This window comes from Saccopteryx bilineata, chromosome 2 (genome assembly GCF_036850765.1).
Source record: "Saccopteryx bilineata isolate mSacBil1 chromosome 2, mSacBil1_pri_phased_curated, whole genome shotgun sequence".
Lineage (NCBI taxonomy): Eukaryota > Metazoa > Chordata > Mammalia > Chiroptera > Emballonuridae > Saccopteryx > Saccopteryx bilineata.
This window is the reverse complement of record NC_089491.1, coordinates 373,482,025-373,495,829: the sequence shown is the minus strand read 5'-3', so window position 1 is coordinate 373,495,829 and position 13,805 is coordinate 373,482,025. Positions and strand designations below refer to the sequence as shown.

The 13,805-nt window shown below is 47.8% G+C and overlaps 1 protein-coding gene across 1 annotated transcript; it reads right to left on the bottom strand.

Annotated features, from left to right (window-relative positions):
- Window positions 1-7,101: 7,101 nt before the first annotated feature.
- On the bottom strand, window positions 7,102-10,845 carry LOC136322668 (keratin, type I cuticular Ha7-like). The gene is made up of 7 exons (XM_066254570.1): window positions 10,357-10,845; window positions 10,096-10,178; window positions 9,094-9,250; window positions 8,569-8,730; window positions 8,351-8,476; window positions 7,609-7,829; window positions 7,102-7,216 (listed from the first exon to the last, which is right to left on the bottom strand). Exons 1-7 carry the CDS (start codon window positions 10,843-10,845, stop codon window positions 7,102-7,104), a joined length of 1,353 nt encoding a protein of 450 aa, XP_066110667.1.
- Between the last annotated feature and the right edge of the window lie 2,960 nt (window positions 10,846-13,805).

The window sequence follows — 13,805 nt, the reverse complement described above, 5'->3', positions numbered from 1 at the left end:
GCACTATTTTATGGGTACTTTTGCACTCCATCGTTCTTTGCTACTGTTAATCTCCATCCTCTCCTCCCCCTTTCTTTTTGTTGTTGTCACAGTTTAAATTTGGTTTTGTTGTGTTCTTCTTGGAGCTTTTACTTGTGGCTTTGTTTTTTTTTGTTGTTGTTGTTCTTTGTATCTGATTGGAGAACCCTCTTTTGTAATTCCTGGAGTGGGGGTTTTCTGATGATAAATTCCCTCATCTTTTCTGTATCTGTGAATGTTTTTATTTCTCCTTCATATTTGAAGGATAGCTTTGATGGGTATAGTATTCGTGGCTGAAAGTTCCTCTCTTTCAGAACTTTAAATATTGGGGTCCACTCTCTTCTAGCTTGTAGAGTTTCTGTTGAGAAATCTGATGATAATCTAGTGGGCCTTCCTGTATATGTTATATTCTTCTTTATCCTGGCTGCCTTGAGAATTTTTCTTTGCCGTTGGTTTGTGCCAATTTTATTATGATATACCTTGGAGTAGGTTTGCTGGGGTTAAGAAAACTCGGAGTTCTGTTTGCTTCTTGAATTTGAGGCTTTAGTTCTTTCCACAGGCTTGGGAAGTTCTCATCTATTATTTGTTTGAGTATGTTCTCCATTCTATTTTCTCTCTCTTCTCCCTCTGATATACCTATTATTCTTATGTTATTCTTTTTGATGGAGTCAGATAATTCCTGTAGGGCTATCTCATTTTTTTTTTAATTTTTGAGTCTCTTTCTTCTTCTCTCTGTTGTACCTCAAGTTGCTTGTCTTCTATTTCACTAATCCTACCTTCTGTCTGGCCTGTTCTATTAGCTAAGCTTGTTACCTCGTTTTTCAGCTTGTGATTTGAGTTTTTCATCTCTGTTGGATTTGTTTTTATAGTTTCAATTTCCTTGGAAATATATTCTTTTTGTTCATTGAGTTGTTTTCTGAGCTCCCTAAATTGCCTTTATGTGTTTTCTTGTATATCTCTGAGTATTTTTAGGATTTCTATTTTAAATTCTCTGTCGTTTAACTCCAGGGTTTCCAATATATTAAATTTTTTCTCCATAGATTTTTTCCTCATCTATCTGTGTTACCTCTCTTTCTTTTGTATCCATGATATTTGATTTTCTCTTCCTTAATGGCATCTGAGGGTGGTTTTGTTGATAGTATTAATGAAATTTAATAAAGAATAAAAAGTTTAAAAAATAAAAAATCAAAGAGTTTTTTTAGTTAATAATTAAATAAAGAAAAATAAAATAAAATAAAAATTAAATAAAAGAAAATTATTCCTCCCTCCTTTTTTCCTCTCCTCTCCTCTCCCCTCTTTCTTGAGAAAATCTTGTGGTGAACTGTGAATTATATTGTACTTAACAGAACAAACAATGCCTGTAATGGAGGGCCTGAACTGGGGAGAAGTAATAAAGGGGCAAAAAAAAAAGGGTATGGCCCCATAAAAAGCAAATAAGGAAAATATTTGGGTCAAGAATAAAATGATTTGCTTTTAGGTGTTGGTTGACTAAGAGATATGATGAGAGGAATAAGAGGGAAACAGGAAAATGGGGGGGGGGGGAATTAAAGAATTACTATTGTATTTAGTGGAATAAGAACTAGATAAAATGGAGAGCCAGGGATGGGAGCTCTGCTAGTGAGTTAAAAAGGTGAAGTATAAAACCCCAAAATGCCACAAACATAAGTTTGAGTCCCAGATAAGGTAATTTGTTCATTTTTGAGTTTTTAATGAGAGGAGACGTAAAGTAGAAAGGAAGAAACTAATATAGAGGGAGAAAAGAAAGAGAGAAGAAAAAAAAAGAGGGAACCACTAAAAGAAGAAAAAATAAAAAAGAAGAGAGAGAGAGAGAGTTAAGGGTTTTGGAGTGCAACCCTCATTGAGAGAAATGAAGAGGAAAGAAAAGATAATGGGAGATGTAACACTTATGGGTAGTGTAGTTCAAGGAGAGGAGAGAGTAAGACCAGCAGAGAGTTAATCAGCCAAATTGGAGGAGGGGGAAAAAAAGAAATTAAGAATGAAGATAAGAGAAACAAACGAACAAATATAATAAAATGGGATAGGTTATAAAGTCTGCAGATTATTCTTGATTTTGAAAGCTTATCTTCCTGCTTTTTCTTTTCTCTCCCTCTTCCTGGTCGGTGACTCTGTACCCCGGGTTCTGCCCCTGTGGCATGCTCAGGTAGAGGTTTGCAGTTGATAAGTCTCTATGGCGATGTCATGTATTGGGCTTCAGTCTCGTTGGCACTCGAGGCTCATTAGCATTTATAGGCTCCAACAGTGAGAGAGTCCATGTTCCCAGAGCCTCTCTCCTAGTCTTTCCTTCCTCAATTAGAAGCCTGATAATCCAGCTATGGGTTTGCTGCTGCCTCTGCCTGGATAGTAAGAGGCTCAAAGAGCTGGAAACTCCCCACTCTATTCCCACTCAGCACAGGGCTCTGGGTAAGGCTCAGTCAGTCAGAGCTGCTAGCATAATCAGGTGGGGCTTCCGCCCATTCAAAGACCTCTGGCTCTGCCACTCTGTCCAGTAACACAGGTGGGCACCCACTCCCGGGGTGCTCATAGGAAACTCTCACTCACTATCTGTGTGCGCAGACCAAGATATCAGGCCGGCAGTCTCACACTTTGAGTGAAACCCCCGCCTGCACGGAAAAGTTCCAGCATTGGAATTGGCTCTCGCTCCCTCCCCATGCGTGGCTTTTTCAGGGCGCTGGGGCGGCCTGGAGATTCTGCTTTTGGCCCACACAAAGGCCCCTGACTCTGCCTCTCCATGGGGTAACACAAGCGCCCACTGCCGAGGCACTCGGAGGAATCTCTTGCCCACTCTCTGTGCGCGCCAACCAGGATATCAGGCCAGCTGCCTCACACTTTTAGTGAAACCCCCACCTGCACGGAAAAGTTCCAGCGTTGGAATTGGCTCTGCTCCCTCCCCATGCGTGGCTTTTTCAGGGTGCTGGGGCGGCCTGGAAATTCCACTTTCGGCCCACACAAAGGCCCCTGACTCTGCCTCTCTGTGGGGTAACATGGGCGCCCACTCTTGAGGTCCTCGGAGGAATCTCTTGCCCACTCTCTGTGCGTGCTTACCAGGATATCAGGCCGGCCACCTCACACTTTGAGTGAGACCCCCACCTGCACGGAAAAGTTCCAGCATTGGAATTAGCTCTCGCTCCCTCCCCGTGCACAGCTTTTTCAGGGCACTGGGGCGGCCCGGAGATTCCACTTTTGGCCCACACAAAGGCCCCTGACTCTGCCCCTCTTTGGGATAACACGGGCGCCCATTCCCGGGGCTTTCGAAGGAATCTCTCGCCCACTATCTGCGCGTGCCGACCAGGAGTTCGGGGCGAATGGCTGCCCCACTTGTCTTTCTTTGTCTGGGTTTGGCGCGAGTGTTAGCTTGTATTGCCTGGGTTGCCACAGGAACAGTTTTTCCTCGGCTTGGATCTCCGTGCCACAGCCTGATTCGGCCGTTTGTGCCATGGCCTGGATCTATTCACCCCCTTTGCCTGCCTTAGTTTCTATACTCTCAGTTCCCAGTGAAAGCAGCCCTATTTAGGTTAGTGAGGAAGGCAGAGAATTTCTTATTCCCTATTTCCTTTGGGGTTTGATGATATATTTAGCCAATTTTTCGCTCGACCATACCTTCGGGTGTATTGTGAATCATCTGGAGGCTCCAAGGATAGGTTTTTCTGTTTCTGGTTGAAGATCTTGTTGAGTTTTGGGGGAGATTTATCAGTATCGCTTCCTACCACGCCATTACTCTGACGTCACTCGATGTGAGTTTTTTAAATGCTCATTAAATGAAAAGCCATGGATGAGAAAAGGGTTGAGAAATACTGAATTAGATGAAAAAAGACAAATGATTCAACAAGATGAACTTGTGAAGATTATAAGCGGACATCAGAAGGGACAAATTTGATTCTGTTCTTAGAAGAAAGGAAGGTGATGAAGAGAGGCCAAGGCAGGGCCTTAGCTGGCACTCGTGATGGGCCAGAGAAAAACTAGTGTCTGAATATAAAATCTCCTGTTCTGGAAAGTCCAGAATTCCACCTGGATTGTCTTGGTTTCTGGGTGTGGACAGTGGTAGGTGCAGGGGTATGGGTCCCTTCCCAGAGCACTCTCAGTGACTGCCGGCATCTGTCCCCAAGGGCCCACCGCCAGCCAGCCTACTCCTTTCCATTTCTCTGGGATTTAAGGAAAATGGCATTTGAAGGAGAAAAAAAAATAGATGGTGGATGGAGGGGCCCGAAGAGACCCACTGAAGGAAATATATAAACCAGCATTTGGGTGCAGGGCTGGTTAACTGAAGACTGACCAGGTGGCTCAAAACTGGACCTGGTCTCAAGCCAAAGCAGCAAATGTCTCAGGGAGGAATATTGTCCACCTGGCTGAGATGATTGTGACCAAAGCCAAAACAAATACCACAGCTAGGACCAGTCTGTGAGAGTGTGGTGGTGCGGCCAGGCCACGGAGGGGACCGTGATGTGCTGATGGAAGAATCAGCCTGAGGAAGGGGTGCTTGGACTTGGTACCAGCGGGAGCCCTGAGCCCTCAGGCTGTAATAATGGCTGTGAGTAAAACCACAAAGCCCAAGTGTCCTGAGCCAGCCACCTGCCAGCGTCCCTAACCTGCAGTCCCCCCTGTGTCTGAGTCACCTTTCCTGCCACCCCTAGTAGCCACGGGGGTCCCACAATTAGAGTTCATTCGGGGTGTGACCTGGTTGGGGAAGTGGGAGACAAATGAGATTTCCACGGCCCTGGCACAGGAAGGGGCCATGGCCACTCCTTAAAATATATGACCCTTGGGTGTTACTTGATAGAAGGAGCCCAAAGGAGCCCAATGGATGCCCTTGTCCTCTGACAGCCCAAAGAATATATATATATATATATAATATTTTTTAATTTCAGTTAGGCCACATGGAGTGGGAAATTGAGCTCCAGTAATAAAAGTGGACGTTTTTTGTTGTTGTTTTGTGTTTTTTGTTTTGCTGTGTTTGTTTTTCTTGATTTTTAGAAAGAGAAAGAAGAAGAGACAGAGAAACCAATTTGTTGTTCCATTCATGCTGTCATTGGTTCTTTTTTATTATTATTTATTGAATAATTTTAGAGAGACAGAGAGGGAGACAGAGAGAAAGGGAAGCATTCATTTGTTGTTGCAGTTAGTGATGCATTCATTATCTGCTTCCCGTATGTGCCTGACTAGGTATCGAACTCATAACCCTGGTGTTTCAGGATGACGCTATAGCCAAGTGAGCTAACCGGCCAGGGCTGAATAATTTTCATGACTGTTTATAAGTGGGCAGGAGCATGAACACACTTCCAGGGCACCAACACGGGCATATGTGGACCCTGGTGCTGCCAATGGCTTCTTCCACCACCTCGTCAGCTCCTCTTTCCCTTGAGGAAGAAAAGATTATCCCTGCTGATCTGAGGGAGCCCCATAAACCAATATGAGGGACTTCTGTATGCTGGGAACATGATATGGATTATCCCTCGACATCAGTGAGAGGGAAATAGACTTATTCTCATTTTACAGCTGAGGAATAGGTCTCAAGAGATTGTAGTGACCTGGCCAACTGCACTCAGCTGGTGTCACAGAGGTGAGATTTGAGCCCAGCTTTGCTGATTCTAGAACGCATGCTCTTGCCACCATACTGTGCTACCACGAAGAAGGACCGAGTTTGCACTCATCTTTGGACCCAGGGATGGGGGCAAGCTGAGATCTGAGAGCCTCCTTCTTCTGGACACACCCAGCACTTGCCAAAAAGTGAAATTGACAAGCACAGCATGAAGGGGGCCTCCTAGTGCTGCTCCCCAGGTGCTCTCCCACCGACTCTGGCCGTGAACCTCCTTGGCCCGTGCCAGAGCCACGTCCGAGAGGCAGGCAGGCGTTCAGGCGTCCGGAGCTCCCGTGGCAACAGCGGTCCCCACCCCAGCACTTGGAAGGCGGCAGCAGAGTGAGGCAAGCACGTACATCAATGACAGCATCTCTCTAGGGAAAACCACAGCCCAAAAGTGGGCCAGGACCGGGACAACTGTTCCCAGGGCCCGATCTGGGCCTCCAGGTCTAAGGCCAGAAAGAAATTCCATGCCTCCGTGAAGGGGTCAGTCTGACTGCAAGAAGAAACAAAACTTTGCAACTTTTCCAAGGCAGTCCCAAACACGACCTCCCTTTGACTGGACTGGAGCTCTAATTTATGTGATTTTGCTCTTGAACAAAATACCAAGAGGCTGACGATGCTGAAAGCACTGTAGGGACACGTTAGTTCGGAGCTGTTCTGAAGGAATTCACACTTGGCAGCCAGCACGGCTTCCTTTCACCAGTCTGCAGGGGTCGATGGACAGAGGAATGACGGGCCCAGTGTCAGCACAGAGCCTTCCTGCCGAGGCGCAGGCCCCGTGCCCCTGCCACACGTCAGGGCCTGCGGCCACCGAGGGCTTGAGGGCCAGGGCTCTTGGTCACAGCACATATACTGCCAAACACAGCAAGGACAGCACTGGCACAGGAACAGGTTTATTAACCAGGTAATACAGGAGCCCGATTACATTTTAGAAGATTCTGAAGCACTGGCATAGAACCAAAACCCCAGAAGAGAGACTGGGGGGAAAAACAGTAGTTTAAGTGGAAGACAATACAATATTGAAAAAAAATCGCCTAAAGCAGCAACTTTACACCTTTTTATCTCATGGCATACATAAAATATGATAATTACTAAAATTCTGCAGCACACCAACAAAAAAAATAATATTTTTGCCAATCTGTCAAAAGAAAGTAGGCATAATTGTGATTTATTCACACCAGATGGCTATTATTGTGTTGGCTGTTGTCAATTTTTTTTTAATTTGACAATCTTTGGGGGAAAAGGTCAGTGCCCCTGACTAAATAGTCAGGTATTGCATACTTTAAATTTTTTTGTGGCACACTAGTTGAAAAATCGCTGGCCTAAGGCACAAACAGGAAGCCACTACGTGGAAGTACCCGCTACCCTTTGATTAACTGACAAGGCCTCCAGTGGGTTTGGTGTTTCTAGAGGAAGGCTGAGCAGGGCGAGGGCACTCCTAGCCCCAGTGTGCACGGCCCCGACCTCCTGGGGTGGAACTCAGACCGTCAGAAGCGGCTCTCAGCCCGGGCTCGACCAGCTGAGGAAGACCTGCAGGTCGGGGGGCCACAGCTTGGATGAAGGCCGCAGGAGGCAGGCGTAGAGCAGGGGTTGCAGGGGAGTCTACACGGAGAGAGGGAAGGAAGGGTTAGACACGGGAAGTAAAAAGACGTTGCAGTGATGGAGACAGAAAAGGTCAAACCAAAATGGCATAGGAAGGGTCTGCCACAAACAAATCACACAGCCCGCAGAACCTCTTCCATCAGTCCCACTTCCACACTCAGCTGTGTCTTTCCATACCCAGGCGTCCTCTGGGGGGACTTGGCTTAGGGACCCTGCTACCATTTGTGATCCATTTTCTCATCAGCACAATGGGCTCACACCAGCTATGGAAATGAGTCACTAAGCGAGGCATGTTCTTTAGGATGAGAGCTTCCACAAGCATGTCAGTTATCCCTGAGAAGCCTGACAGTCAGGTATGTGGCTTGGCCAGAAATTACCAAGGTCACACATACTTGCAGTCCTCACTCTCCAGAAGGTTCTGGTACATGCTGATCTCACTCTCCAGCCGGGCCCGGACGTCCAGCAGCACCTGGTACTCCTGGTTCTGCCGCTCCAGGTCAGCCCGGATCTCGGCCAGCTGCTCCTCCACGGTGCTGATCAGGCACTGCATCTGGGCCAGCTCGGTGCCATAGCGGGCCTCGGACTCACACAGGGAGTTCTGCAGACAGTCCTTCTGTGATGGGAAATAGTGGGGGAGGAGTCCCAGAGGACAAAAAATTCAGCAATGGAAATCATGGCCAAATCACCAGGCAGGGGGCAAATTCCAAGAAGTCATAGGACATTCCCAGAGCTCTGGAGAAAGCATTGTCAAAATGACTGTGACTTTCTACACACACACGCACGCACGCACGCACACACACACACACACACTCACACACTCTAACTTGAATTGTGTTGTGTTCCTCCCTAATATCTCCAACACCTGACATGAAGTAGACACCCATAAAAATCTTGTGAAATGACTTCCTGGACCTCCACACTTTATTCGGAAGGAAGTGGAGTTGACTTTTAATAGGAACCATTTTTCTGGGTCAAACTAGCCTTACCAGCGAATCGTCCCCACTAGGGAGGGAGGGGCCTAGATCAAGCTCCAACTTAGTGTTAACTGAACTGATGAGGGAGACTTCTCAGAGATGCTGCCGCTGGACACAGCTGTGGCATTCGGATGCGGTGATGGCGAAGGAAGACCCGTACCAGGTTGTGCTGGGCCTGGCGCTCCACCTCCAGGGCGTTCACCTTGCATCTCAGCTCCAGGATCTCCGACTGGCAGCACTGCAGCTCCTCAGAGCAGGACGTGGCCTGCAGGCTGAAGCCCTCGGACTGAAGCACAGTGCACGGAGACGTGATCGCCTCCCCGCCCACACGGAGGCCGGGCTCCCCCTGCGCCCTCCTGCTCTGCGGCCCCGCCTCACCTGAGCTTGGAACCACTGCTCTACGTCATGGCGGTTGGTCTCCACCATGGCCTCGTACTGACAGCGCATCTCCCCCAGCACCCGGTGCAGGTCCACGGGGGGCTCGGAGTCCAGCTCAATCTGGAGCCTGTCCCCCAGCTGACACCTCAGAGTGTGGACTTCCTGCAGGGACAGAAGGACCGACACTAAAGTGAGAAAAGGGCTTTTGACGGAGCCGACAGCACTGATCCCTCTCCTGACCGGCAGTATGGGGAGTGGGGCCACACACCCGCTGGCCGGAGAGGTCTGCTTGCCAGGGCCGATGGGAAGAGCCCCTCTGGAGACCTGCCCAAACCCACAAGGCAAGTGTTTAGAGAAGAAACTCCCTCTCTGCCACATCCCCCAGAGTCAGCCTGACTCGGCCCCAGATCAGCGCATTATCCTGATGCCCACTGAGCCCAGGTTCCGCTCTATGAGCCGCAGGGTAGGCGGTGCGCCCTTTGAGCCTCTGTCCTCCCCCACGAGTGCGCAGCCACAGGGCCAGACCTGCTCATGGTTGCTCTTGAGGCAGAGCTGCTCCTGCGTCAGGGACTCCTGCTGGGCCTCCAGGTCGGCCTTGGCCAGGCTCAGATCGTCCAGGAGTTTGTGCAGCCCGCACATGTCCGCCTCCACCAGCAGGCGCAAGGAGTGCTCGCTCTCGTGCCTGCATCACAGGAGGTGCAGGGTCAACAAGGTGCCAAGGGGAGCCCCTCCCGGCTGACCCCGGTCCCCACCTGCTCACCACCTTGGATCCTCGTTTCCTCACCTGATCAACAATCTCTGGGTTGGACCCTGTAGCTACAGAGCTCATGGTCAGGATTTGTATCACTATGCCCATTGACTGATGGAAACTGAGTCTCAGAATAAGGAGAGGTCTAGGATTATATACCTTAGTTAATAGTAAATCATGGACTCAACCTAAGTGTTCAGACTTCAAATGTACTATTCATTCTGCCATAAAGAAGGCAGTTAGCCAGAAAAAGAAATGGGTTAAAAATAAGCCTTCTGGACCTACAGTTTGATGCTTCACCCATTGGATTAATTATTTTGCATTGTTTTTCTAATTTTTTTTTTCATTGCAACTCTTAATACAAGAAGCTACAGTGACAGTGCTTCCCAGTGAGGGATTAGACCAAGGGTCAGTGAGTCAGGGACAAATGCACTGAAAGTTTATTCTTGCAATGACTTGATTTTGTGTGTAGTTATGACACAAAGCCCTCTTATCTTCTAGATATGGGGAGAAAATGACATAGGATCTAACCAGTCTAGACTCTACCTCCTTTTTTATTCTAATGCTTTTGTTCTCTTCCACCCTATATAATGACCATTTGTAATAGTAGGTTAAATTATGGTTTGGAGAGGAAGAAAGGGGACACTTATTCATTGATTCACTCATTCTTCTTGTCAACAATTATTTTTGAATAGCTCCTTTGTGCCAAGTATTCTGATGGGCAAATAGAAAGAACAGAGGAGAGGCGTCACCCTCAGCCCTCTTCAGTCTTGACTTACTTGATCCTGAAGTCATCGGCAGCCAGCTTGGCATTGTCAATTTGGGTAATCAGCCTGGCATTCTCCGCCTTGCTGCACAGGATCTGAGGCAAACCAGGAAGATAGTTCACACACTAGCATCACATTCTGGGCTCAGCCCTATGTGTGGTGGCAACACCCCTGCTCAAGAAAACCCAAAACCCCCAAACTCTATGAGCCTTCAGTGGTTTTTGCCCGCATGCCCTCCACCTCCCTCAGACCCCAGGCTACTCCAAACCTCACCTTCTGCTGGAGCTCCTCAATGGTCTGAAAGTAGCCCTGGTAGTTGGGACACACGGTGGTCTCATGGCATTTGCTCCACTCTCGGATCTTGGTCTCCAGCTCCGCGTTCTCCCGCTCCAGCTGCCGCACCTTCTCCAGGTAGCTGGCCAGGCGGTCGTTCAGGAACTGCATGGTCTCCTTCTCGTGGCCGTTCAGCGTGCCTTCACCATAGGTCCCACAGATTCCGATGTTGGCAGGAATGTGGCAGGTCCCTGGCAAAGGGCAAGCAGTGTGGCAGCTGTGGGGCAGACAGAGATTGGGTCGGCCCAGAGGGGTCGTGCCCACACGGACTCGGTTGGCGTGTGCCAGGGTGGCAGAGAGGCCCAGGGAGGCGGCCTTGTTCTCTACCCCAGGCTGGCCCCCAACCTCAGGGAGGGGGACGCAGACATTTCTTTCTCCAGGAGTCCTGCTGCCCAGAGTCTGGCATGAGCTGACGTAGAAGGAAGTCATGGTGCGGGCTGATGCTACACAGGAAGTTCAGAGCAGCTGGGAAGCCAAGACACTGAGTCTGAGAACCCCCTTCCCGCCTCGGCCTTTTATACCCTGTTCCAGGTGGGTGTTGGCTCAGAGCTTTGACTTCAGCACCTTGATTCCCAACCTGTTGTTGTGCCTGTTACTCAGCTGTTGGGTTCCTCACCTCGTTAAAGGAACGTTGATGATCTGAGGTGCCTCTTGGCTCTTTGATATCAGGTTGTCTATAGGGGAGAGGTCAGAAGTTTTTGTTATTTTTCAAAGAAAAAAGTCCTCTTAGCCTTCGGATGTCTACACCTTGACGGGGTTGGCTTCCTTGTTGATGTGCCCACTCTGAGGCGTGACAGTTCCTGCTGGTCCCTGTAGTGGCAGGAGAGACAAGCCCCCCGACTACAGTGGCCCTCTCTGGGTTAGGACTCAACCAGCCTTCCTCGTGCTGGTTCTTGGTTGGTAGATGTTATGATTTCAATTAGCAATAAGTCCTACATTTCTTCTTTCTTCAGTTGTTTGCCTTTCAGACTCACTCGAAGAGTGATAAGGTTTTAGTAAGTGCACTTGTTCAATGTGAACTTCCTGGCCCATCTGATACGCTGAGCACTGTGCCACACACCTGATGCAAAGTCCATCAGGAAGCAGCCACAGCTCGGTTAGCCAGGGGTGTCTGAGAGGCTCATCAGTATGAGGGTGACCCTCAAAACCATGTCTGATCTGGATCAAGGAAGGTGAGCTCAAGAAGCCGGAAACAAACAAAAGGGAACAAAAATTCTTTTTGAATCTCTAATAAGAACTTGCCATGAAATTCAAAGGATGTTGAATTATCAGAGTCACTATGGGTTCTCCTCCTGCCTTATTGCTTTGATTCTAAATTCTGCTATCAAACACCTATAGTATTAGAGGATTGTTCAATGATAGTGTTTAATTCTTCTTACCATCCTGCAGGTGTGTATTATTATCTTAATTTTATAAAAGAAAGAAAGAACTAGGCACTGAAGACCAGAGATGGGAAGTTATTATTCTAAGATCAACCCCGTCATAAATTGGCAAAGCCTGAGCTCAGTCTCAGTTTCTTTCGACTTCAGAGGCTATTCTTGTTCTCTTCAACTTGACCGCCAGCCCCTCCCCCACTCCATCCCTCACCCCGACAGGAGAACAACTATGTCATTGCCAGAACTAAGAAGAATTAAAAAGCCTACAAGCTGGGCAAGAAGTTGAAATTAAGAGATAAAACAGCCTGACCAGGCGGTGGTGCAGTGGGTGGAGCGTCGGACTGGGATGCAGAGGACCCAGGTTCGAGACCCCGAGGTCGCCAGCTTGAGCGCGGGCTCATCTGGTTTGAGCAAAAGCCCACCAGCTTGAACCCAAGGTCGCTGGCTCCAGCAGGGGGTTGCTAGGTCTGCTGAAGGCCCGTGGTCAAGGCACATATGAGAAAGCAATCAATGAACAACTTAAGGTGTTGCAATGCACAATGAAAAACTAATGATTGATGCTTCTCATCTCTCTCCATTTCTGTCTGTCTGTCCCTGTCTATCCCTCTTTCTGACTCACTCTCTGTCTCTGTAAAAAATAAATAAATTTTTAAAAAAGAGATAAAACAAGAATCTGACATTCTGTATTATTCTTCTTTGTGTCTCAGAAAATACAGATGTTGGGGTATGAGAGCAATAAGGCAGGGTTTCTCCAAGGATCCTGCAGGAAGATGCCCAGAAGAATGTTCTGTTTCCAAATGTTTTACACTAAATTGCACACCCTACTAGCTCTTGGTACCAGGGAACCAAGATAGCTGACTAGTAAGGTCCTGAAAGATTTTCTCTTAAAATCTGTGACAGGAGGTAGAGAGGCTTCTAAGACTGAACACAACCTAATGTGGAGTATGACACCCCTAAAGTGGTTACAAAAAGATCTTTAAGAATCTGAATATTTACCAGTGCTTAGAGCCTTGTGCCAAAAGCTGAAGAGACATCTGTATAAGGACAAGCTATGTGTACGTGCAACATGAGCTATTGCAGTTCTTCTATCAAGAGGAAATACAGAATTTGAAAATTCTGTCCAAATTGGGTTTAAAGGAAAAGTAACTAGTAGTCTGCTCTGGTTTAGGAGTACTTAGAGCTCATCAGTGAACAACCCTTCACAGACACCATAATTAGAAGACATTACCAGGCAAAGCCATCCCATTTTTCAGAGGGTTCTGGGTGCGATCTGCATAGGTTACATCTTCAAATACCTTTGCTACTCTCCTCTACCTCATCACATAGCAACAAGTTTCTCTGTGAGCTAGAAAACTTGACTTTCAAAGCCGTGTCTTTTGACTTGTTAAGTAGGATTCATCTTCTGACCTTACTCTCTGGCAGGATTCATTCATTGGCTAAAGTCTCTGGTTTCTTCCATCCCAACATAAAGAAGACTCCCTACTTAATAGCATCACTGCTGAAGCTTTATTATGTTTGGATGATGCTCTTCTCTACTGAAGCTCCATTATGGTCCTGGCTTGGGCTTCCACTGAGTATGCTGTTTTGCATAATGACACTGAATTTGCATGAACCTTTGTAAGGTTGCTTGGTTCTACTGATTTGCATTTTTCTCAAAGGAGATGAGTGCGGGGTGGGGATCCTTGCCCTCATACCTAAGACTGCCTTTCTTCTTCACCCTTTAAAAAGAGTCCCTGTGGCCGTTGGTGACCAAATATGAGCCAGGTTCAGTGACAAGAAGTGGTGAGGAGAGAATGAGAGATGGATGGGAGCCTCCCACCCCCCTTTATTTACCTGTATGCACCAAGTTCTCTGGGCTGACTGTGACTTTAGAAATACTAGTCTCAGCCCTGGCCAGTAGGTTCATTGGATAGAGCATTAGCCCAGTGTGCGGACATCCCAGGTTTGCTCCCCAGTCAGGGCACACATAAGAAGTGACCATCTGCTTCTCCTCCCCTCCCTCTCCCCTTTCTC

What these genes read in the sequence shown, in the direction of transcription:
- LOC136322668 (XM_066254570.1), bottom strand. Translation starts at nt 10,845, where the DNA reads ATGACTTCCTTCTACGTCAGCTCATGCCAGACTCTGGGCAGCAGGACT. An exon ending in TTGAGGAGCTCCAGCAGAAG is followed by an intron (nt 10,179 to 10,356) that starts GTGAGGTTTGGA and finishes GGTTTGCCTCAG; the next exon opens with ATCCTGTGCAGCAAGGCGGA. An exon ending in GCCAGGCCCAGCACAACCTG is followed by an intron (nt 7,830 to 8,350) that starts GTACGGGTCTTC and finishes TTCCCATCACAG; the next exon opens with AAGGACTGTCTGCAGAACTC.